This window comes from Centrocercus urophasianus, unplaced genomic scaffold (assembly GCF_019232065.1).
Source record: "Centrocercus urophasianus isolate 14NV4802_14NV808 unplaced genomic scaffold, USGS_Curo_1.0 seq_22, whole genome shotgun sequence".
Taxonomy (NCBI): domain Eukaryota; kingdom Metazoa; phylum Chordata; class Aves; order Galliformes; family Phasianidae; genus Centrocercus; species Centrocercus urophasianus.
In genome coordinates this window covers 15,709,647-15,736,554 of record NW_024884778.1, presented here as the reverse complement: position 1 = coordinate 15,736,554, position 26,908 = coordinate 15,709,647, and the positions used below count along the sequence as shown (strand labels likewise).

Below are 26,908 nucleotides of genomic sequence, written 5' to 3'. Positions count from 1 at the left end.
AAGGGCTAGCTGGGGTAAAAAGTTTTTTGAACTATTAGCATCTATTCTTGAGACAGTTTATGAATCAGAGTGGTAATTATTGTGAGTAGTCATCTAATTTCAATTGGAAACGAATAGTGCATTTGTTAATTGTCAAGCTGATGTTAAGTTTTTTCTTTGGTAAGCATATAACCTCACTACAGTCTCCAATTGTATTCACAGTATCTTCAGACATTTTAATTGTTCTAATTTAAAAACTAACAAAAAAGAAAAAAAAAAGCAAAAGGTACCCCTTCATTCTTGGAGACTGGAGAGGAAGAAACCTATGAACTGCATGAGTTATCAGTGCCATGTGTTTTCTTCAGGTCAATTGCTCTAAGAGTTAATCACAATGAGGAATACAGCGGTTGCTATGTATTGCACAGCAGACTAGACTGGCACTCTGTAAATGCCAGCAGAGGTTAGTAGCAGGGCACAAGCTGGATTTGTGTGTGCATAAACGAATGCACAAATCCTAGAAGGGATGTCTTCAAGAGTGTCTTTGGAAAGGAGTAAATTTTTTCTTTTCTCCTTCCTTTAGCTAGTACTGTTATGTCTTTTCTTCTTTGATTAGACTGGAAGTCCCAGCCCTTTTTGTTTGTGATTGGAAGCAAACTCAAATCCATAGGTGTTTTGAGGACTGCAAGTAACGATTTCAGCCTCTCTGCTGAAATGTTTCTAGCTTTTATTACTTCTGTGGACTTGACCATTCCTAAAACTATCACTGCAGTCAAATAGCAGCTTGTTCAAATGCAGTGAAAACTACGAGAATGTTTTGCAGTACTACAAGGCTACGAAGGCATGTGGGCTAACAGTTATCTTTCTTCAGGTCTGTCCAAAGGATACTGTCTCCTTGTTACTCTAGCAGGTACACAGTTACTTCCTCTGATAATTTAACATTCTCTACCAGCTTTGATGGCGGGGTCATGCAGTAGATGAAAACTTCATTCATGTCTAGGATGGATTGTTTGTTTACGTTATAAAATAATAAAAAAAAAAGCAAACCAGACTGTGGAGATAAGTATTGCAATAGGTCCTAGGTAATATTTTCCTCTTCTTATATGTAAAAGACTCTCATTGTAAGAGCAAGGATTGTTATATATATATATATTTTTTTAACAGTGTAATTGATAATTACTTGTAGCTTTGTGGCCATAATGGCCTGATGCTGCTGAAGGAGCAGCATGCAGAGTCTGAGGGATTAGATTCACTTTACTTGCTTTCCTGCATAGTTAAAAAAGTCTATCCCTGTTAGTGTCTGTTTTAAGACTTAATTTGAGTTAGCTGACTTGTCATTGACTTCAGATATCAGTGTTGACAACTCTGGGAAAAAAATCAGGAGCTTAAGGAGGATTTCTTACCTTCCTTAAAAAGATTTGGTAATTTAGGGTATTGATTAGTTTCACATTCCATATGCATATACAGTTTTCAAAAGTAAGCAAGTGAATTGATCAAAACTCAATTTTTAAGCTTCAAACTCATTTTACAAAGGACAGACAAGAGTCTGAAATTTCTTTCATTTAATACTGGTGCCCAGGATTCAGAGACTGTCCAGTTAATTACTGTTTTTCATCTCATCCTAGAAGACCAGCCTGATAAAAGATTAAAAAAAAAAAAAAAAAGTAATTTGAAGGTATGCCACAGGTAGGTTTATTTTGTACAAATCTTAAACGGTAAATAGCATAAGCTGCAGTAATAACAGAGGTGTTGATCATTTTGGGTATGTTAAAGCAGACCTATGAAAGAGATAGGTAGCCACAGATGGGGCTAACTTTATAGCCAGGGAAGTGGTATAGAGATTAGAAAATAAACTATTCCATTGTGCTGTGTGTTTTCCTAGGTGAGGAAGCTGTCTGGTAGGTATAGGGGACAGCAACTGTATCTTTGTGCTCCTTTGACTGTTATTCCGGTCTGCCACCGTGGACAGGAATTTGAGATTTCTTGTGCCTGGGAAGGGAGCTGGACAGACAGAGAACCCACGGTTTTGTGGTTGATTCCACCTCAATAGTTTTTTATTGGCTGTATGACAACAACTTAGTCCTCTGCTAAAGAGGGTCTAGTTGTTGTCCTGTCATTCTCTGAAGGGAGTGACACATCCTTAGCGTTTCCAAGCAAAAAACCTTTTTTTTTTTTTTTGTTTAGGGAAAAGAAAAGGATTTGTCCTCAGCAAAAAGGAGAAGGCACAAACCCTTTCCTTGAAAAGTCAAAAAGAGTTTTTCCTGTTTCATTCAGTCTGCAACTGACTGCAAGAGTCACATTGTGCTTAATCCCCCCTATCCTATGAAAAGTCATTAACAAGTTGGGCTCAATCCTGCAGTGCTCAGTACCCAGAGACCTTCAGCACCTCTCAGAACCAGACCCTTTGTGCATGTCTTGTCGAAGAACACTGAGCTGTGCCAGACTTGCTTGTTCCAGTTTAGTTCAAGAGAGGCCATGTGAAAACAGCTTTTTGTTTGGATTCGCATGAGCTCTTCATCTGGTTTTGCCTCAGAACCACAAATTCTGCCTGATTTCAGTTGAAAGAAGGAAATGGGGTAGGTCTCAAAGTGCTAAGCCAAGGGTAAATGTTAGCCTAATCCAGACAGATGAACTTTCCCTTGATTTTGATTTTATCTGGAATGTTTTGTGTAACATTTCAAATACACAGAAAAAATTACCTCAAAATCATGTACTTGAATAGTACAAAATGCCAATAGTAAGACTGTGCTACTATAAGTTGATATTTTATATGAATTTGATTATTTTTGGTTAAAGAAACACATAATATTCTTTTCAGTAGAACTGAAAAGGATGGATAGGAAGAAAATGCCATCTTGGTATTCTGTATTTTGTTATTGTTCTCTTTGTTCATTTTCCTATATTCTGTAATCTGTTGACGAAGATATTGATTTAATCAAGGCTTTTTAGGGTGCTCGTAGTGTCAACAATTTTGCAATCATAGATTTCTTGATTACCTTCACATTCATTTATCTTCATAAAATCTATGTAAGATCTAATTATTCCCACTTTACAGAAGGGGCTCTGAGCTACAGAGTGCAGAAGTGCTTAAGTGTCAGAGGTCTGATAATTGTTATTTAATGTTCTTTATTGTAGAATAAATTGCTGTAAATTAGCTGTGCTAGTTTTAATTCAGTTAAGAAAAATGAATGTACATGAGTCAGTGGTTCAAATGTTCTCCCTGTGTATGCAAATAACAATACTTGAGTTTGGAAGGGACCTTTGGAGGTCATCTTGTCTAACCACCTAGTGAAGCACAGCCACCTGGGGCAGGTTGGCCATGACCACGTGCAGGTCGTTTTTCAATAACTCCAAGGAAGGAAACTCTGCAACATCTCTAGGTAATGCTGTGAGTCTGAATAATTATATTTATATCTTAAAATAGAATTTGTTAGGGAAACTTAGTTCTCCAGTGAAAGTTAGGAGCTACACGTTTGTGGTTTTGAAAAGTAATTGTATAATGTTGCAAATTCTTCTTCAGTAGTTGTAGGAGCTAAAAATAATGAACTTCGTTTTGTCTGATTGTAAGGGAGCCATGAACAAATTTGATCTTTTGTTTTCCAAGTTACATGGATTAATATCAGTATTTCAGATAATATTCACAAAGCATCTATTTCATTTTCCATGATTGAAAATATCTTTGTAGCATTCAGTGGGAAGTGTGGGAAAGTTTTACCTGCAGTGCTACATTTTTGTAGCGAAAATCACATGTGAGCTAAAATCACCTCTTGATCACACAGTTCTTAGAGTTCTAGTAAATATGGTATTGCATTTTCTAACAGTTGGAAAATGCGTGCAGGGTGCTGAAAGACATGCTTGTAAAGCTGATGTCTTTGGAAGCTGTTGAGTTGGGTATCTAGTTTTGCTGGAGTGCTAAACCTTTTTTATTTTCTATTTATTTTTTTTATTTTGAAGTATCAAAAATTTCCATATTATTTTTAACATAGGAGTGTGTGTTTAAAGACACACCTCTGTAAAAGGTATTTCTTGATGTTGAGCAAAACAGTTTACTTACAGGGAAATTGAAAATAATTACATTTAAAAATTGTGAAAGGTCTACAACAACAAAACCTTACTTGTGTCGCATTAAGGTTAATGAATCAGTCGATTCAGAGCATGCTAAAATAACCAGATGTGGTTTTTTTCTGACTTTGCTTCAGTTTTCATTTACTTTATATATATATGTAACTTTGTTATTTGAGGGAAGGCCACTACTGAAAAGCCTTCTTTCAGTATTGCCAGATTTTGTGCAAGTACAAAAGAGAAAACATCCTCTTTAAGATAACAACTTCAGTAAAGGATGTGGATATCTTTGCTTTACTGGAGACCATACTTAGTAAATGGTTAGGGGTTCCCTACTTTATGGTAGAAAAAGGGAAGTACACTGACATTCATCTGAATACTACATAGTCTTAAAAATAATCCTTTACATGACTTGATCTTTCCTTCTTTAAAGGTGGTGATCCAAGTTCTAATAAATTTTTGGGTCACAATGCAAGGCCACGGTACTTTGAACAAATATCTGTTTTACTCTTTAGCAGATTCAAAGTGGAGATATCATGTAGAAATACAGATTCTTTAAGCTCCCCAAAGACTTGAGAACCATTCAAACTAGTCAACAATATATGATGTTGAAAGCTGTCGTACATGTTCTTCTACACTTGTAACTGAGCAAAGTTCTAAATCTTCTAGAATACTGAAGGTTACTGAAACTGAGATACTGTCCAGGATAATTGCTGTCTGAAGCCAAGTAGTCCAGTAGCTCTCCTAAAGAAACAAATGTACCTTTCACAGTTGAAGCTGAAATGTTAAATTTCAGTTTTACAAGATTTGAATGTGTTTAAAAACCATTTGGATGTGGTGCTCAGGGACATGATTTAGCGGAGGGCTGTTAGCTAGGGTAGTATGGTTAGGCTGGACTTGCATTTGCAGGTCTTTTCCAACCTGAGTAATTCTATGATTCTATTGTCTTCACTAGTTTATCATGGAAATAAGAGCTGCAAGACTAGCAAGACAAATAGCATGCAGCTCTTCTGGGACATGTTTCTTCCACGTATCTAGAATTCTTTAAATGTGTTTTTATAAAAATTAATAGACTACCATTTTTTGCTGTCCAAGAATATGTCCATTAGATTTGTTCACTGTCTTGGTATCAAAATTCTTAAGGACACTGATGCAAAGAATTTTTGAGACGCCAAAGTAAAAAAGTTAAACAGGTCAATAGCATTAATCTTCCTCTTGGTTATCTATTAGTGTGGGTACTGCATAAAGGAAATGGGTGCGTGCATTTCAGCAGCCTGATATTGGTTTTGGCTTTTGAAACAGTGCCATTGTAGACCTTATTCTCCACAAAAACAAAGCAAAGTCAACTAACAACAAAATTGGGTTTTATTTGAATTAAAACACTTTTTAAGAGTATTTTCCAACTACAACTTTGTGGACTCAGGGAGGTAGCTGAAAGGGTGATTGTTTAGTTTAAAGTTCCTAAAGGAGAGATGCTTTAAATGCGCAAAAAAACGTTTGGTAGGTTTTTCACTCTTTTCTGCTATATTCTAGTGGGGCAGCAAGGAAACTGAGTTTTAGTGTCAGGAGGTTTTCCTCAGAAAGACTCATTAGCTAATGTTATGGGTTTCATGAGTTTCTTATGAAGACTGAACAACTTCAGACAGTGCAAGCCTTCAAGCAACCATGTAGGCACAGTTGTCCTGCTGTGCAGAAACAGAAATTGGCTGTTATGCTCCTGAAGTCCCCTCCTCAGATATATTTTTTTTTTAATGATTTCAACTCTCCTGGCTATTGTTTTTAGTAAACAAATGAAAAATGGAGCCAGTTGAATTTACCTGAATTTAAGTAAGAGTCATGTAAGTGTTGCAGGAGGGTCGTGATGGTAATTTTGTGAAGATTCCATAGTTGTGAATGTGGACAAAGGAATCAAGACCTCCCAAAATATCTCACTTACAGTATTCTTACTTTTTCTCTTTTGACCTATCAACTGTTCTTTACTGCCTTGCATCCCTGCTCCTTTGCTTTTTCCATTCTTAGTTTCCTTTGTAAGTACAACTTAGTGCAGGGCCAAGAACTCACCATTGAGGACTGTTTTGCATAATCGGGGAATGGTTCTCAATATTTTTTTTGGTCTAAAGCTGTTCTCATATGAATGCTTAAAAATGAGCAATGGAATACAAGCCCACAAACTGCCTAAACAGCTCAACAGAAAATTTGAGAGCTATCAGGTTGACCTAAATTTCTTCAGGTGCCACCAGTTCACAGCTACTGTGGCCTGAGTGCTAAACTAATTCACATCACTTGGTGAATGAAAACAACGTAGTATTTTTGTTTTTGTTTTACTTTTTTAAAACACTGTATAACTTCTTCATAGGGCAGTAGGTGGAGTAGAGGATAAACGTCACAGGGACTGAAGGTTATGAGAGAATACCAAGAAACTGTAGAGTTGAGGTGAGTGGAATGATACAAAAAAAAGGTGATTTGATAGAATTCAACTTTGAGATTTGGTTAAGAAGTTGTTTCCATGACTTCAGTAAAACAGGTTGAAGGAAAGTAGGTCAGAAATAGCTACAGGAGAAGCAAAATGTTCCGAGTTTATACATCACGTTCTCTCTAGTTGTAAATACACAGATACAAACAAGTTGGTGCTGTATGTATATATATATATACACAGTAGTTGCTAAGTGATGTCTCGTTCAGGTAAGTACTGTCTTCATTGAGACAGGTTAACACAAATACTTTTAATTATTTTCCAGCAGCACGAGAAATTTTAGAGAGAAGTCTGCTGAGGAAACTTTAATATTTTAAGTTTTGGTAAGTTTAAAAATGTTGGATAATGAATGGTGTAACATAACAGTTTTAGGACTTCAGAAGGAAAAAAAACTAGGCTGAGCAGCAGCAAATGTAGCTCAAGTAGAAATAATTCTTTCTGATATGTGTAGATCTCAGAAATATGCTGTAAGAGGTAAATATTTCATAGCTGTGCATAATTCTTCAGTCATGGGATTCTCACTAGTGTGACCACTGGGAATTATCTGTCTGCTGCTTTCTGAAAGGCAAGTATAAAATCCAGTGATATTCAAGAAGAGAATTCTTACAGTTTGAGAAGATTTATTATAAAAGAAATATTATGAGAATTATAAAATAAACTGCTAACCATTTGATTTTACAGGGTTTTATGTCTTTACCATTTAGCATACTTTGAAAAAAATTACAATGGGACTATATAAGACAGTGAAGCACACTGCCTCAATTTTTTAGCATTTTGTATACCCTCTGTAGTGTTCTTTTCTTTCATTGTAAGAGAAAACCATTCTGTATTCAAGGAAAGCATGTAATTTTGGTGAACTTGTCTTTTCTTAGCTTTTATCTCTTAGTACAATAACTTGTGTGTCCAGTTAGTAAACTGGAACAGCTCAGAGCCTTCTCTGAAATACCACTGGCTGTATGTTTATATATTATTGTTAGAAATAAACTTCTCTTTATTCCACAGAGAATAAATCTCTGGAAGCATCCAAGGCCAGTTTGGGTGGGGCCCTGGGCAACCTGTTCTAGTGGTAGGCAGTCCTGCCCACAGGAGGGATGTTGAGGCTGAGTGATCTTCAAAGTGCCTTTCTACCTAAGCCATTCTATTTTTTTTTTTTTTGCTTGTTTGTTTCTCTTTACTTCCATACTAGCATTTTTTCAAGCTTTAACTCTTCATAGGCTTTTCCACTTTTGAGTTGTGTGCTCCAGATGAATTGATTGGTCTGCTTTCCAAAATATCAAGCAGTTAGCTTGTAACTAGACAACCATAAGGAAATGTTGCAGCTCTCTGTTCTAGAAAAGTTTCTGTGCTGTTCCGTAGAGCTTTGTGTTATAATAGAACCAAAATATCAATTTCAGTACCTCAGAGATCCTTAAAGCTGCTCCTAATTGCAAAATCTGAGGAAAGAGGCTGGTTAAGCACTGACTAGAGCAAACACTCGCAGCATTGCTGCTTCCTAGAAAGGCTGCAGGGTCAACTCTTCTTTTTTTTTTTTTTTTTTTTTTTTTTTAAGATTATCTCTGTCAGATAGCGGGAAAACTGAAGTGACTTAGATAATGAAGAACGAATATTGCTGGTGGAGAAAAAGCTGAAAGCAGCTTTAAGTTATTGATGTCGGTATGTAATTAGCTGAAGTGTCATCAGTAAATAATGTGTCACAAATGCTCTTTGTTAGATAAACAACTTCCTCTGATCACTGTGAGAAAAATAATGCTACTTTATCTGTCTTTGTGTCCCAGGGATGCAAAGACACCTTTTTCGGTGTGTCTGGAATACTGCAGTCACTACGGTTCTTCCAAAGAAGGCTGACTTTATGACTGTTAACTACTTGAATAAGCTTTTGGCTGTGTGGTGGTCCACAATGAGATTGTCCTTCTGCAGCTGCTTACTAGAATCTTAGATGCTGGTGACTCTTTGGCCTGGTAATTCAGGTATCTACAGAGGATCCAGGTACACAAAAACTGAATCCCACCAGTTTTAGATTAAGTTTCTGAGTGTCAGAAACTGTATACTTGCACACAATAGTCTAATAAATTTGGGTATGAAACACTCAAAGCGATACATTTTCACAGAAATCAGACAGTATCAGCTACATAAAGTTGAGAGATAAAGAAAAATGAGAGTTTAGAAAATGTTTTTTGATGAAAAACTTCTGCTTGGGAATGGAGAATGACTGAGAGTTGCTGGTGCTCCTGAGCTGATGGGAAAGCTATGTGGCACTGCTGCTCAAATCTGTTACGCTGTTTGCACAAGGAGCTCGGTGACATGCAAGATACATAGACAGAGTGTGAAAAATCCACAGGTATAAAAAGGGCTTATTAAAACATGAAAGCAAACTGCACCATAACACTACTGCAGCTTTAATTCCCCACGCAGTGCACTGAGGACAGAGTCTGGTGTGCAGTACACAGACGGCATTGCCACCTATTTTCCTGGATAAACAGATGAGAAATGACCTCAAGAGGCTGCGTTCTCTACTTTATGTATTTATTTTGTCAAAGAAAAATGTCTTGTAAACTGCTCCAGATCAGAGAGGGAACACAAAGGGGCGTTTCTGTAAAAAGATTGAATGCACTCTTCAGCTTTCCAAACCGTGAAATAATGCAGTAATTACCTCAGAACATTCCTGTCAATAATGCGTTAGTAGCACTTAGTCCTCTTTCTCTTCAAGAGCTTGCTACAGCTCTGCACATTGGAACGCTTTAATAAAGATGCTCTTTCTCCAGAAAAGTATTCTCCCAGTCCATGGGAAATGTAGTGCTGTGGTTCCTGTGTCCCAAGAGAGTGCACTTGTAGAAGCAGCAGCTTTCAAACTGTTTTCAATGTGGATGAAAAGGTTATTTTTAGCTATGAGTAGTCAGAATAATCAGTTACTCTATAGTATTCCCATCTGCAGCAGTTTCAGAAATGTAGGGGCCCTTCTTTCCACCTGGTCTACTGAACCACTAAATTAAAACGTATTTTAGGAAATCCACAAACAAAAGAAATTTCATTAAGTAAGTAATACTTTTTCACTCGATTTCCTTTCCATATTTTTTTAGGGGAAATATATGAAATGATGTTGATTGAAAGAAGCAAGGTAACCATTAGCAGCAGTGTGTTTCTCAAATGTAGGTAGCAAGAGGTCATCAAATGATGCCTGGTTACTTGCTGAGGTCTACTGAAAACATGCTGAGATTTCTGACTCTGTACTCTCTCTCAATCTCTACTTGTTCCTTTATCTTATACACGCTACTTTTTTGATTCAAAATGAACTGCCAGCATTTGGCTTACAATATTTGATCCAATAAACTGTAACCAGAATGAAATTGCCCTCTAAGTAATAATGCCATGATTTTGTTCAGTCTGGATATAAATGTCTTTGTGACGAAACATCAGCATTTCTGGAAGCTCAAAGGAAGCAAACAAAGTGTGCTGCACTTCAGATATATCCTGTTATTCCACTTACATTTGTCTTTTCTTCATTTGAGGCTATTAACTTTTAATTTGTGTTATTTCTATGGAGAAAAAATAGAAATTATTCTTCAGTAGTAGTCAAGCTATATGCATGTAGCAAGAGGTAGTGAAAGGCTTCTGTGTGTTTTTGAATGTTAAGCGTGTTGCAAATCTGCTCTGGTTTAAATTCAAAGAAGAGATCTTGATTTTCCATTTACAAGCAAAATATCCTGTGTAGAGTTAATATTTTGCTACTACTGATAGAAAAACTTTGGTCTGGCTTAATCTTTAAATTCCCAATTAACCCTAATCCAGATGGGCATCTTCCTTCAACATTCTCTTCTAGATGTTCAAATGCCATCAATCTTCTGGCTTCTTTCCCGGTTATTGGCTGGTCATGAAATTGAACTGCTGTGTTTAAAAGAAAATATGAAAATGAAGTCCTCACAATGCTTCTGGATTTTTTTGTCTACTGCTGTTATGGATGGACATGCATTATTCTTCTTGGAAAGAAAAATTCAAGCAAATTCTAAGAGGCAATTACTAACAATTATTTGTTTTGCAGTATGACTGGTGTTTACCTGCACCTCTGCTGAGCTGCATGGCCACTTGCATCCTGATACCACCTGGGATGCCAGATTTGACAAGTACAATTTTTTATCATGCAGAGGTGTTTGGAAAGCATTCCCTAGTTTTCTGATTCCCAATAACTGAGTTGAACAAATCAGTCAGTTGTCGCCAGTGCCTTCCCTGAGGCTGTTCAGCTGGTATAGTTATCTAAACAGAGCACTTCTGGCTAAGAAATTCATTGCTTTTCATTTTTACTTGTAGTATCACCTGATAAATTAGCTTATGAAAACTTGATCAGTTTGCAGCTCATGTAAGGATCTCACTGTCTCCTTTCACAAGACCACGTAATAGTTTATACCAAGAGTTTCTTAGGGCTTCTTAGGATTCCTTGGGTCCTCTGTTCAAGAATCACTTCGCTCAGAGGGACCACAAGGCACTCGCAACCTCTTCTCATCTCAATCTGCATAAATTATTCTGTGCACGTATATTACTCTTCCATTCTGTTCTGCTTTAATATGAACTATCAGAAGTGATGAAGCACTGGAACAACCTTCACAGATGTGACTGTTCCTGGGCATCTTAATATAGAACACTTTCAAATGGTTGTTACTCTAAAATAAACAATATTACTTTCTACATTGTTTTACTATTCTTGCTCTTTCTCTATCTTTCTTCCCATGAAAAGATGAGATGAGGAGGATAAAATAATATAGGACGTCTTGCAGTATTAAGTGAAGATGCTACTTCTTTCTGCTGTCTGGGTAATCTATTCAAGGTCACAGCAGCTTTTAGATAGAAGTTGGACTGCTGAGGAGTGAGAAGCTGCAATCAGCTGTCGTCTTCCAGTCCCTGAATACATCAGCCTCACTTAGTTGCAGGGTAGGGTCATGTATTTTTTAAAATGCTCCCCCCTTTTTTATTAATTTGTGTTGAATAATGAAAGGACGTATATGAGGGTGTGCACAGTCAGACTGAGATGAGGCTTTGTGAACAGAATTTCATGTTCTGAATGACTTCTCCTTTCAGTGCCTAACCTCTGCCGCTGCTGTTTCAGCCAGTTTCAGAAGGAGAGCTAAGGTCCTCACATGGTGCAGGGCTGCATGATGCCTCCTCAGGAAATCACTTATTGCCTCTGAGCAAGGCTTTCTCTTGGATGTATGTGGCACAATATATGTTATAGTTTAATTAGATGTTTCAGACTTGTTGCTGCTCGCTTTCTATGGGAAACTTTAAACCTTCATTTTCTTAAACAAAGAAACCATGAAATAATTTGTAGTGCTTTAATATATTTAAAAATACTCACTACAGTGCTAGCAGTTGAAATTGTTTGGCACGATGTGTCTTTTTTAAGTGTGAGAAGCAGGGCTAATTGTTTGGAGGTCATTAATCTGCCATTTACAAAAGCATCCCACCAAGGTTTCTGGATGGGAAAGGTATGCATCCCTGCTATTTGACACTTCTCATAGAGCATTCAAAGACTGAGCATGGGCATTGTGTGGACAGCTTCCAGAAACTAGTTGCTTTCAAAGTTTCTCAAGTCTTCACTGAGAATTGTGTTCTTAAGACAAAGTTGCCTTTGAAAACTGGATGTGGATTATGGCATGTCTAATACTGTTCTGCAGACTTTGAGCCCTGACTATTTCAGCGTATCATCTATATACTTTCATTATAATTGCTATTTTGCACATTTCTCTCTTGAGACATTCATGGGTCTGGAAGTTGAGTAGTGCTTGTAGCCCTTTGCAGAGCTGTAGGCAGGACGCAAGCATGGAATGTTTCAGTGCGACTGCATAGTTGGTACTCATTGGAATTAGTGACTGGTGTGATGCAGTTAATTGTCCATATGGATGTGTACAGATCTCCAAGAGTAGAATCAGATCAGATTCTTCTCCAGCTGTCTGCAACACCTAGCATGTTTTCTGTCTGTAATTAGGGAATGCAAGAGTCTTCATGGTGAGCAGTCGCTGCTGATGCATGGAAAGTGTTTCTCAAGACCTTGTAAAAGAGAGAGTGTAAGATGATGTGATGCAACCCCCTTTTTATTTAAGAGAGGATAGAAGAAATGACAGCAACAGATAGAAGGGTGCTGGCAGAATCTTAATTGTGCTGCCTTATGAAGAAATTTTGCAAGAGAAAATAGATAGGCAGCATGTGTGCATATAAAATTGACTCTGCCCATTGGCTTGTTGTGGTCACCTCCTTTCTGAAAGCTGTGTAGCCACACGGTATGGATTGTGAGTCAAAAGCCTCAATTGTCTGCCCTGCTGCCTGGGAAAAGGAGTTGCTTATATTTAGGGGTTGTGCAAGCAACACCTAACAAAAATTTCAAGGGCATTTTGGATCAGTATAATTTGTGTAAGGCTGAATGCTGGAAATTTATGTATGAATTTGTCTATGTATATACAGCATATAACACTGCCAGCATAGTTATGGAAACACAGATAAAATGAGCTGTGACCAGACCCAGCTGAGATGTGATTAAAGGCCACAAAAGGCCTGAATGGCTGATATTAATTATTCAGAGTGTAAAATTAGCAAATGACTAATTGCTTCATTTAAGTTGATTAGGGTTTCTTTTAGGTTAAAGAGCAATTGAAAAAACTCAAGGGAGTTCATGAAAATCAATGAAGTTTATAGGAGTAAGTTTGTACTTTCACTTTTAACTCTTTATCCAACAAAATCCGAACTACCTGTGTTTTATTTACATGCTGGTAAAGAATTTACTTTTTTCTTAAACTGTGTGCTTATCTAAAGCAAAAATCAAAGAGCATGAAAGGAATGTGAATCTCCCAGATAAGCGATTAATTCTGAAGTTTGGTCCCACAGGTTTCCTGTCTGAATACTAGCAAGTGACTTTTATATCTGCTCACTCTTGTTTTATGAAAACAACAAAATAAACCCCTCTCTGTGTTGTTTACTAATGTAGTAAATCCTTTGGCTACGGGGATGTGAGGAATGTTCCTAAAATGGGAAGTTAAGTTTTTAGATCTGAGTGGCCTTCTCTAGTATTTTAAATATGCTGTTTTGAAATAGTAAATGCAGTATATATTTTTATTGATTGCTTTTCCCCCAAAAAAGGCAACTTAAAAAAACATTGAAACTTTCCTCCTGTTTCCAAAATATGATCCACCTGAAAGAAGGTTGACTTTAAATATAAAAGTTGTAAAATCATAGTTCAATTTACAAAAGGGCATTTATAAAAATAGGTTTTACAAGGCAAAAATAAAGGTTTCAACTCAAATATTTCTTATTGGAAGAACAATAAAACTGAAACAACAACAACAAAACAGAGCAAAAAACATTATTGGAGTGTTTTGTTTTGGGTCTGCATCTTCTGCTGATGATTCAGAGAGGAAGAAGTTTTGTTTTTCTTTCTTTGACTTTTCTTTTGTACAAAACCTTCCATGCTGAATCTATTTAAAAATCTTTTTGATTTTTTTTCACTGACCTGTGAGAGTCACACGCTTGTTTATTTTTAACCTGATTTTAAACTCACTGCCAATATCCCCTTTTTTCCTGATTTTAAACTCACTGCCAATATCCCCTTTCTTCCCCTTTTGTATCTTTATGCCTGGCATGGTCCATTCTTTCTAGTCAGTAACCAGAAGTCTTCCTGGTTGAATATGGTTTGGTTTTAGATCAGTGTTTTGTGTGCAGTACTATTTTGTTTCAGTATTGTTTAATTTTTCTCATTTTTTCCCCCTTGGCAGACGCAGGGTGCTGGCCATATCTGATGGCATTGAACATATTGGGAATCTTCGCTGGGAACTTGCACTGTGCCTCCTCGCTGCTTGGACTATCTGCTATTTTTGCATCTGGAAAGGAACAAAGTCGACTGGGAAGGTAGGATTGAAATACTGTGTATCAACTGAAGTATCACTCTCTTGTGTCCCAAACCTGTGTGTTATTATTTACCTTTCCTTACACTGTAATGGTAGAATTTTAAGTTCATTTTACATTTTTCTAAGTAGCTGCATTTATAGAGTATATGAAGTACTAATACTGAGTAATTAAGAATTAGTCCCATTTTTTTTTTTTTTTTTTTTGCATTGGTTTGTTCACCTTATTTCCTAATTCTTTTATGTGAGGCTGGTTTTTTTTGTTGTTGTTTTCCCTGTAGTTGTTTTGTTCTTTAGCAGCCAGCCTTTGAACCCTGAGATCAGCAAGAGTTGTGTTGCTTTCTGTACACGTGGTATTAAAATATGAATTTAGTCCTTAACTGAACAGGGTTGAAACTCTCAGTGACACAAACAAATTACACAAACAAGCAGTGCATTCAGAAATACCAGGAAACTATAATAATGCTGAGGAAAATAAAATTGATCAACAAAAGCAGAAAAAAAAAACATTAAAAAATAAAAACTCAGATGAAGATGGATGTATTAGGCAAAAATAAAAAATTCAAAATAAAAATCCAGCCATTCTATATTGGAAACCCAACAGAGCAATACAACTTCACATCCTAAGGAAGTCCTGGGACAATGGAGGGGTTACCTCGGTGTGGTAGCAGACATAGATCTGAGTAGAATATGTGATTAGTTGAGCAAGCAGAGAGAGGAAAAGAGTAATTGTTCTGGTAGGAACCTGAGAAAACTCAATGGTTTCTCATGTGGAAGCCAAAGAATACAAGAAAAAAAATGCTGGATTGCTGAAACATTTTGTTTATCTAATTTTTGGTTGTTTACTATATGGTTAGTTTGTAATTGTGGTTAATTTTTTTTTTTGTTTGTTTCTGTTTCAGTAGGCTGCACTGATAAATGAAATATTTGAAATACAGTGTGTAGTTTTTCTTTTTATTATTGTTTGGAAAATATTGAAATGACTTTTTCTAGCTTTCATGAGCACATTCATTCTTCTTCCTCTCAAAATTATGGCTGCAATTATTTGCTGAATTCTGTTTCTATCTGCCAACTGTGTCAGTCAACCTGGCACTGCATTTTTCACCTAAGCAATTTACACAGATGGATTTAGCCCTACTTTTATCAAGTTGCTGCTTGAAAGAAGCTGAGAGGCATGTCTAGAGATACATATAAGCAATAATAGTTTAGAGGAAAGAGGGGGGAAAAAGAAGACAAAAATATAGAGGCAAAAAAGTGAGATAAAGGTATGGCAAGGTAAATATATATATATGTCTTTGAAGTATGTACTCCAGGGAGGTACGAGAGTGGTTTAGAGCTACAACAGGCAGCAAAGAAATGAAGTTGAGCAAAACCAATCTTTTTTTTTCCATCAGAAAGAATGTCTAAAGATGGATATCTATTCTAGCGTGGAATAATCTTGTCCCAGAGGTGAAGGAAAAGCATGTATTTTGAATGCACATATGTGTGTGAATACAGGGCTGTGCAAAACTGTGTACAGCACTGAAGAAAAATAGCATTGGTAGGAATGATCTGCTAATAGGAGTCTCTAGTGATCTTGGAGGGGATGTACTTTCTTTTAGCATTTGTGCAGTTTACATTTGGATTTTTGTTATTCACCATGCACGTATCGCATAAGATTCCTGCAGTTTATACCACTTGCCCAGAAAAAGGTCTTGCATTTGAAAATGATTCAAGTGAAACTGTTAGATTTTTTTCCTGACTGCTTAACTAAAATCTTAGCTCACTAGGAAATGTAATAAATGTATTTTTCTTCAGTTTCATTTTGATAACCACCTTCCACATGAGGTTAAGTGAAATAACCTGAGATAAAAACATTTCTTGCCCACTTGAAACAGGATGATACTATTTCTGATTTCAACTAACCAGAATTAACTTAGCTGTCTTGCAAAAGAAATGCAAAGAAAGTGAAATCGGTGCTCAGTCTTCAGCTTTATTGGTCTCAGAGGGGTCCTGCATGAAGTAGATTCATTATATATTTATACTACTGAGATTGTTTTGCCACAAGCTGCGCTTTTATCTCCAAAATCATGAGGAAGGCAACTGATTCCTCACACTAAAGGTCTGACACTCTGGTCTTCAGCAGTCTGTCAGAGGATCTACTGCTGTTGCAGTAAGATTATTTCATAGCCAACAGTGATTCTTTCTTATTTCATTTCTGCTTCTGTAATTAGTAAGGAAAGCCTTTTAGTAGATCCATGTGTAATAGTGCAATTGGTTTCAGCGATACATTTTTTTACCCTGTTAATTCAGGGTAAAAATTACTGCTGAAAAAAAAAAAAGATGAATTAAAGTTAATTCATCTTTCAGATTTGTTTCAGAATTTTAATATTCTTACGCTTGCCTCTTATCACTGAGAAGGTCCCTGCAAACCTGTGCCATCTTACTGCTTCCTTAGACTTTCTAAGCACAGATTTAGTAGTCAAATGTTGTGGTGTTACAAAGGATCAAAGTCCTCAGAAATAGAGATGGTAGAGCAGTTTTCTGGTCTGAGTTTCTGTGTCTGATATAATGGTGTGTTTTAAAAGTTCCTAATTAAGTTAATCTATCTCTAGTCTTTTGTGCTAGATTGAATTTCATTATGTGTTTATTTCCAGGAAGCATTTAAGATTTTTCTCTAGATTTTTATTGTAATATTATTTTTTTCTTAATGCTAGGCTGTTAAATTTCCTATACACATCAGCTGGATTGATTATTTTCAATGAAATAACACATTTATTCAAAGCAGAAAATGTCTTGAAATTTTATTACTTTTGAAGACATATTCAAAGTCTGGTTTCTGTGGGCCAGAATATCAGGAGAGAAAGAGGAAGGGGAAAATGAAGATGAAAGATAAAGGTCAAAAGAGACATAATGTTTTCAGATAACTATGCTCTATATGAATATGTGAAATATTCAAGAGGTCAGTTTATTCCTTTCCTCTTTTTCTCTGCATCCTAATGCATGATGGCAGGAAAAAAAATCTAAGCAATAAAAGTTGTCATTAAATCAAACCATCATTCTCTGAGTAGCACTAATACAGAATTCATCTACTCAGATTATGAATTGAATGTTTAATATTTTAAATTAATAAATGTATTAAATCTAACATACAGCTTAACTCCAAATGAAGTTCCTGTGACACTGTTAATGAGGTGTTTCAACCTTTTCCACTTAGAGTTCTTGAAACTCATCGCTTTCTTGTAAAACCTTTTAGTTTTCCATTCCAATTAATGTCTAATATTAAAACAATTTCAGGTAGTTCTGACAGCTAAATATGCCAACAGAATGTTATTCATATATTATAACTTACTGAGATTGATAACATATAACAATCTTGTCCAAAAATGCTCTCAAAGTTGAGCTAAGAACTACCTAGGAGACTGATAAACATTAATTTTCTGAACACATTAGGTATTATCCTAGACTCTAACCATTACCTCTTAGTTTAGTGCTTCATCTTTGAAAGACATTTATGATTAATAACTATGGCAATTCTGAATATTTCTGTGATGTGTACAGCTTGCATAGCAGCTGGGTCTTGCTAATTTTTGATATTCAGATAACATCTGTGAAATCTTCGTGTAGCAATGAAAAGGATACCAGTTCTTTTGTGGATCCTAACTGTCTGTTTATTAATTTGACTAATTGCCCTTGAGCTTTAAACTTTGAGAAAGGGACATCAGAACTTCCTACTCAGTTCTTCTGAGAGTCCTTTCTGACTATTAGATATTTTTCTATTTTTTTTAATATTTTTTCTTTTTCTAATGGCAGTACAAATATTTTTTCAGATAGAGATCACTCCTATGACCTCGTAGTGACTCCTTGTTTCAAGAAAGATGTCTATACTAATCTATATTTTTCATGTGCAATATCATTTACATTTCCAAGAAAATAATGTAAGGATGCTCTCTGTCTCATTGCAAAGACTTGGGCCCAATGAATGAATAATGCAAACTCTGCTGCATATTTCAGTAGGTCTGCCAAAGGATATTGTAGATATTATAGATTGCTGAAAGTCATGTTTTGCAGAACATTTTTAACATACCAGGTAATATTAACATAAGAATTTGTGCTCCACCATTTCCTTCTTTGCTTATAACTCCTTCTTGATTATTTTTATATAGGGTCTACTACAATTATAATGCTAATAGGATGCATTATTCAATTATGGTTTAGTTACAAAACCATAACAAAAAGCAAACAACTAATGAACTTATATTCCTTACCATATTAGCAAACTATAATAAAATTTAGAGTTCAGTCCAATTTGTACTCTGAAATCTTCCCATAAATTAGACCAGTAAGTGTGGTTATTTCTCCCAGTATATGGCTGCTATCATTTGGGTAATACTGATTTGGAGAAAAAAAAAAAAAGAGGGTAGGTGAAGGAAAATTTCTATTGGCCAGGGAAATTTCATTTAGTAAAGAGATAAAAATAAAATAGCCTACTATAATGCTGTAAGCCAGATTTCATTGTTTCAATGGACTCGACATGCAGTAAGCATTTTCTGATAGGAAGTGTTAGAATATTGTGTATCAGCAGGATTTTGATATTAGACTATCGTACTGTTTGTAATGATCACTGAGACCAAGACTCATGTCGTTTTTGAATCATCACAAACGAGTTCTCATTAGTACCATGAAGAATCTTCTTCTATTATGGACAAAACCAAACAGAAAGTTATGTAGCACTTTTTTTTACTTCCACCTGACTCCTCATGAAAATGTGGTAGAGCTTTAGGATCAGTTGGAAAAAAGAAATCCCATAAGAGCCTCTTTATTTTTAATTTTTTAACTAATTTATGCATCACAGAGATGGCCTAATAATCATTGAACAGTATTTTTTCTGACTTTGATCTCTCAATGTTTTATCCCTTCCTAAATTTTGTGTTGAGTTCCCTGAATTTCAGCACACCCTAATTTTAGTTGTTGACCTTATGCGGTTTCTCCACTTACACTTCAAAGCCAAAACATAAGGAGATGCTAAAAAAAAAACAACAAAAGAACCTGATTCAGAAATATAAGATTAGAGATATTGTACTGACTTAGCACCAGGACTTTCAGGAGGGATCAACTCTTTCACAGTTAATGAGTGCCTACAAAACAATTGAGCTCAGAGCTCCTAGACACAGAGCTCCTACGTTTTGTCCTGTAAAAAGTTGTGGATATCCCTCTAAAACTTGTTCTCATTGTTATTCTTGCTTCTTTTTGTTTTTAGATCATAATCGACTTTTAAATGTCTTGTACGCCTTATCAAGCTTTGTCTTGAAAGCATGTCAGAAAACATTTTATGGTTCTGTTTATAACTTGCTAACTACTTCAGCTCTGTGCATACTCCATTAACCAAAGCACAGAAATTGTTGCTAAAAGGTATTGTTGTGCTCACGTGTATAAACAGTAGTCAGAATAGCCATTCACATAGATGCCCTCTCTACATATACATGAGTTGTATAAGGTGCTTGATTAAATTGTACTATGAGTCAAAGTTTGGAAGAATAGCATAGTGATTACATGGCATCTCCTCCTAAAGCTTTTCTTTCTTTTCTCCTGATTTTTCATTCAGTAGCCTCACACTATCCATTACATCTTTAAAAAGGATATTGTTTGGTTAAGAAAATAATTTGCGATCATTTTAAATTAATAAATATGAACTCACTGCATCAATGGACAAGGGAAGAGCCCCTAATGTTCCCTATCTCTACCTCAGTAAGGCCTTTGACACTGTACCCCACAACATCCTTCTCTCCAAATTGGAAAGATACAGATTTGATAGGTGGACTGGTCGATGGACAAAGAACTGGCTGCAGGATCGAGTTCAGAGAGTGGTGGTCAATGGCTCAGTGTCTGCATTGGAGATCAGTGACAAGTAGTGTCCCCCAGGGCTTGGTGCTGGGGCCAGTACACTTTAATATCTACATGAGTGACATCAACAGTGGGGTCGAGTGCACCCTCAGTGAGTTTGCAGCTGACACCAAGATGTGGGGTGCAGCTGACACATCAGAGGGATGGGATGCCATTCAAAGGACCTAGACAGGCCCAGGTGCACCTCATGAGATTCAACAAATCGAAATGCAAGATCTTGCACCTGGGTCAAGGCAATTCTCACTGCCAATACAAGCTTGGGGATGAAAGGATTCAGTGTAGCTCTGCTGAAAAAGACCTGGGGGATGGGAAGCTGGACATGAGCCTGGACATGAGCTAGCAGTGTGCTCTCACAGCCCAGAAAGCCAACCGTATCCTGGGCTGCATCAAAAGCAGCATGGTCAGCAGGTCAGGGAGGTGATCCTGCCCCTCTACTACTCGCTGTCAGACCTCACCTGGAGCACTGCATCCAGGTGTGGAATCCTCAGTACAGGAGAGACATGGACATGTTGGTGTGCATCCAGAGGAGGGCCACAAAAATGATCCAAGTGGTGGAACAGCTCTCCTCTGGGGACAGGCTGAGACAGGGCTGTTCAGCCTGGATAAGAGAAGGTGACCTGACAGTGGTCTTTCAATATTTAAAGGAGAGCTGCAAAAAGGAGACAGACTCTTTAGCAGTGTCTGTGGTGACAGAACAAGGGGAAATGGCTTCAAGCTCAAAAAGGGTAGATTTAGGTTAGACATAAGAAAAAAATATTTTACAGTGAGGGTGGTGAGACACTGGAACAGATTACTTAGAGATGTGGTGGATGACCCGTCTGTGGAGACTTTCAAGGTGAGGCTGGGTCAGGCCCTGGGCAACCTGATCTAGCTGTGGTGTCCCTGTTCATTGCAGGGATGGCCTTTAAAGATCCCTTCAAGTTGTAGGAATTCTATGATTCTAGGACTTTGAAAGCTTTCTCTGTAGTTATCACATATTAAAGTATGAGGCATTCTGAATTTTTTTTTTTTTTAACCGGTTACTTCAATTATTCATTTAAGTATTTTGTTTTCTATTATGATATCTTTGGGAAAGTTATAAACACTTCAGCAAAGCTAAAAACTTGCTTTTTCTAAGGGAACAGCAGTATTGTTTAACCTACCAGAAATATGCAGTGTATTGGGTTGAATATATGCAAGCGATGGCATAATTATTTCACTCCTATGCTGTTATTTGTTTTCTCTGTATATATACATAGTATATTAACCTGTAAAAAACCTGTAAAGGTTTTTTTTGTCTGCTTAATGTTCTGATAAAAGCCTGTCTTACTCTAAATGATATGTTTGGCAAATTTGGTTGGGTCCCATATAGACGGATTGTACATGGTTTCAGGGTTTTATTTACATATAAATCTTTAAGTGTTTGAGGATATTAAGCTGAACTTTGTGAAATTCATGTTTTGACAGCATGGCTCTTGTCCTTTCCTATGCTTTTCTATTTCTGACTCTTTAATTATTTCTACTGATTCATTTCATCTGCTGAGATGACCAGAGTTTGTGGCCATTTGAGTGTAAATTGACAAGATATTCAATAGATTCTAAACTTTATGTATTAAAGAACCAGAGACAGGAGAAAGCAGCCATGTGTGAGTGTCTCCAGCCATGCCAAGCCTGGACTATCTTGGCATAAACCTATCAACAAAAAAAGCATGATGGTTTTGTAGGTAGTTCTGATATTAATATTAATTTGTAAAAATTGATGGACAGAAAAGAGTCATAAACTGGATGATCATCTAGAGCAAGTTAATAAGATAGCCAATGAATTGTGCTACTGTACAATTAACATCTCCAATTAAGTAAGTTTTAACTAAAAATGGAGGATCCTGTGTTTGCACTCTGTGGGAGTCTTGAAGACTTCTGTCCCAGGCTGAAGTTCTAATTGGCCTGAATAGTTTAATCTGAAGTTGACACCTGGGCTTTTGAAAGTTTATTCTAACAAATCAAGCTTCTCAGTATGCATTAGAAAAAGGTGACAATTTCACTTAAATATTGGTTATGTATTATTGTTAATTTTTCTGTTGAGGAAAAAACATTGTGTGAATGGTTCAAGCTGTCAACAACAACAAATGTTAAGCTGTCAGACTGCTTGACTGAGTATAGTGTCATCTTTCACTACTGAATGCTGTACTTTCTGATGTTACTTCCCTTTTTATAGTTTTCCTCCCTTCTCCTGCATTTTCTGTGCATGCCTCATTTGGTTTGCATTGATGATCTTTACCTTTTCTCAGGAAGGTCTCTTCTTTGTCCCTGTTGCTCCTTTGCTTCTCTCGCGTTGTCGACCTGCCTAAGGGTAGTTGATCATCCCAGAGGGAGAAGTGTTTTGTCTTTCATGCAATTCTGGCTCTGGAATAAACTACAGTGAACACATTTTGTGTCTAGCTTTGTCTGAAGTATTTTATCATAGTATTTAGTATTGGAAGGTGTGAATACTGCTTTTATTTTTGTCTGCTGTAATGCGTGAAACTTAGATGTTTCATGGTAGTGCAGCTTTGCTGATGTCATAGTGCCTTCTAATTTACAGTTGTGTAAAAAGGATTGACATATGGAAGTAAAACAAGGCAAATAGAAACAAGGAAAACAGTTGAAAAGGGTAGACTGATCTAGTAGGAAATATGGGCAGAGATGCAACTCAATGTGTCAAGACCAATGAGTGAAATAGGTAGGGGGTGCATATGAAAGCTGAAGAAGGACTTTTTATTAGGAAGTGTAGCAATAGAACAAGGAATAATGGCTTTAAACTGAGTATAGATTTAGATTTAGATTCTTTGCTATGAGAGTGGTGTTGTGCTGGAGCAAGTTGCCCAGAAAACCAGGATGGATAGGACTTTGGACCAGCTAACCTAACAGAAAGTGTCCATATATCTGAAAGGGAGATTGGAACCTGGTGACATATAAGGTCCCTTCCAACCCAAAGTGCTCTATGAAACTGCTAGAATTAGAAGGTTAGCAAGACATGGGAAGGAATGTGGTGTGGTTTGAGACCTGAAAATCAGAGGTAGACAGTTTCATATCTTTTACACATTTATTTCTGCCCTCCCTCAAGGAGTTAAGCCTTGCTTGCCAGCAGTTAAGGTTCAGTCAGTAGTCTCAAAGAAAATTTATTTCTCAATAGCAGGCTATGTAAAAACCTTAATGGGTTCAGTGAGGCAGAAAGAAAGAGTAAAAGGACAGAAGGAGAAGATAAAAGGGAAAGATGTATGGATGAAGAAAAAAAAAAAAAAAAAAAAAAGGACTGGAGCCCATTGTGAGGAGCCCAGGAAAAGGAACTGGGCAGCAATGATTATATCTCCTGAAGTGTCTTTTGTTTTAGCCTAAAGTAATAGCAGAGAATAGCCCTTCACTGCAAGGCTTTAACACTCTGTCCAAGACTGATCTCTGTATTCAAAGAGAGAAAGTAGAACATTCATGAGATGCATGCTGAGTTCCTGCTATCCGCCTCCTCTGTGTGAGGTTTTAAAACAGCTACTGAGATTTTTTTTTTTCACTCTCCTGTGCACTGAGCATTTAAGGACACCTCAGATTTGTTAGTAAGGGAGATTTTTGTGCCTTTCAGAGTGGTTTTCTCAAGCTTTTCTCTAGCAGCTGAGAAGAGTATCAAGTAGTAAACATAAATCAGAATTGCATCTGCATGATTTCATTCCTTGCTAGGTGAACCTTAACACTGCAGGCCCGTTTTCATATCAATCTTTTGTTATTCTGGATCTGAGCCCTGGTCCACAGCCTAAGTGAAGAGTGGATTTCAGTGCAGCTCGGGGACATGTGTGTGTGAAATTCTGGGGCAGAGAAAATCACTTATTCTGTCAAGTTAATGTATAGAAAAAAAGCAAGGATAGAAAGGAACAGAGGAAGGCTGCCTTTGGTCATTTTAGTGATAATTCACAGAATTTTCTGGAAAATTAAAGGTGAAGCACAATGACATAGATTAGCATAGAGATATCTATAGGAGAAATTTACTAATTGGCTGCAGGTAATACATAATGGGTTATTCTCTCCTTGAAGTTACTATGCACTCATGTGATTTCTCCATGTTTTTCTACTTACAGCACCTGCCCTTCTTATGAGTTCTTTTATTCCCTACCAGAAGAAATCAGCTAACAGTGCATAACAGAAGACAAACAGTTGTTCAGTCTTTGCTGATACAACTGTGTCAGGGCTAAAATTTATTACTTTCAAATATATGACACAACTGCATTCTACTAAGCTCATCTGTGCTTTGTGATCGTTGAGTTACGAGGCTGTTCGTTTGGTTTGGTTACGAGTACACAGAAATTCCTTTTGGATACTGCTTTTTTTGGGTCTTGTTTTTATTCATCAAGAACATGCAAAAGAACTGCTTGGTCTTGCAACATAATATAGAACCATGAGAGTTGATATATTTATAGCACTGTCTTTCTTAGTGATTCTTTAGTTTCATATTTCTTCTGCCGAAGTAAAACAGGTAAAATACCCTAATTCTCACATGGGTGGTTTGTTCTTGGGTAGTGGGAGTCTATAAAGCATCAGGATTGGCTCATTAGCAATTTACAAGGCAGTATGTAGGTAACCACACCCATGGCACTATATGTGAAGGATAGTACTGTATCAAATTCCTGCCAGTGAGAATGCACTCTCTAGGTTGTAGAGTCAGTTTATCCATGACCTAAAAGTGTCTTTGTAGTAGCTCTGTTTACCAGGCATCACACATGAGAGATTTACGAAATTTAATTCTGTGTGCCATCTCAGTGTCATGGATTGAATCCAAACTCTTTCTTAAGAAAACTTATTGAAATAAATTTCTACACGAGCAACAAAGGCAGCTTCAGCAGCTGCTGGTGCTATATTGGCTACTAAAACACATCCCAGAGAAAAGAGTTGGCTGCAATGCACCTGCTATTCAATTTGCCTTTCAAAAATATAAAATAAAATAAAAAAAGAAAATAAAGAAACTCAAATCATCCTGTATAAGCTTTGATTGTTGTCATGTCATGTGTGTCAACAGCATGACACCAAGAATTCTGCAAAAAAAGATTTCTCTTATTTTCTGTGGGTAGAAAAGGTACATGGTTCTATCTGCGATAACTAACACCAATTGATGTCAGTATTTAACTTAATTTGTAAGTCACTTGTTCCTGAAGTGCCTTACTGAGGTAAAAACCACATTATTACAAGTCTTGGGTGAACACAGTAAGATGCCTATATTCCCCAAAGAGCTTGTCCTTACATCTGATTTGCATAATGGGCAGTTGGAGATCTCTGTTGAACTCCAGGTATAAAGTGAGGACAGGGAGATGTGCCTGAGGTAGAAGGATGAAACTGGAGCAGAATCATAGTTTCAAGTCCAGGCCAGTATCTTTATTGTGTGGTTCCTCTCCTTTTCTGATGCATTGCATCAAATCTACTTCTCATACTGTGAAGTTCAGCTCAAAAGCAGAATTGATTTGCAGCACACTGTGTCAGATCAGCATTCTGCAAGAGGGCCATGAGGTGATTTAAGGGCTAGAATTAGAGTCTACAGAAGTAGGAAAGTTAAGTGCAGTAAGCCTTGAGGTAAAATACAGATGTGACTAACTGCATTGTAATAAAAGTAGTAGCCACAGGGAATGGAAATGTGGAGAATGTGGGACCTGGAGGATAGTTTAAGTGGTAAAGCTATTTATTATGTTACTGGAACAGGCTGCCCAGGCAGTTGGTGGAGTCACCATCCCTGGAGGTTTTCAAGAAAATGGTAGATGTTACACTGAGTGAAAAGACTTAATGGGATGATTGTGATGGGCTGATGGTTAGACTGGACTAGTAATCTTTCCAGTCTTTATGATTCTATGATTATATATAGCTATTAATAATTACTATACTTAATAAATACATAGTATTACAAATGTTTTATGATGGATATATCTCTCAGCAGTCACCATGGTGATGAAATTGTATCATCTTGTGGCTAAACAAACACAACTTTTCAGTAATAAATGATGAGCTCTGTTTTATCCTACAAACAGGAAAATCATCTCTTGTCCCCTGTCCTGTTCTGACCCTTGCATCTTTATCTGCTTCATAGGTTAAACATTCTCATAATATATCAAAAACTACTGGATAGAGCCTTCAGTGAGATCTGGACAGGCATGTCTAAATTGGCTATAAATGACGTCCACTTAGTGCCTTATTTGTACCTCATTTCTGTCATGTCTAAACTCAGTAAACTGGAAATTGAGGTGCTCAGTAAGGGACAATTCTGTACATTCATTTTGTAGAAATTGAATTGTCTTACATCAGAATCATCAGAAACTCAGCCCATATTGAAAGCTATTTAAGAAAATTTCAGGTTTCTATACCTGTTTATAACTAATATCAGTATCTGGCTTGCTATGTATAGCAGAAAACAAGAAGTCTGAAAGGTCTGGAAGGTTCTGAAAAAAAAAAAAAGCTTTTATTTATAAAAACTTAAAACTTTTTAAGAACCTTTAAAAATTTTGGGGGAAAAAAATCCTCAGTTGATTAATTAGTCCTAATTCATATTTAAAATTCTTCCTGACTGATTTTTAAAGTTGACTTTTACTTGATTAAATAGCAGTCTTTGATTTTGAGATATTTGTGTCTTTGCAAATTCTCTACTTGATGG

The 26,908-nt window shown here is 36.7% G+C and overlaps 1 protein-coding gene across 1 annotated transcript in view; it reads left to right on the top strand.

Moving 5' to 3' along the window:
• The window catches only part of SLC6A11 (solute carrier family 6 member 11), a 79,253-nt gene that overhangs the window by 8,635 nt on the left and 43,710 nt on the right, over positions 1-26,908 (top strand). The window contains exon 5 of the mRNA XM_042823559.1: positions 14,263-14,395. Within this exon, the coding sequence (XP_042679493.1) occupies positions 14,263-14,395 (133 nt within the window). The remainder of the gene's footprint in view (positions 1-14,262; positions 14,396-26,908) is intronic.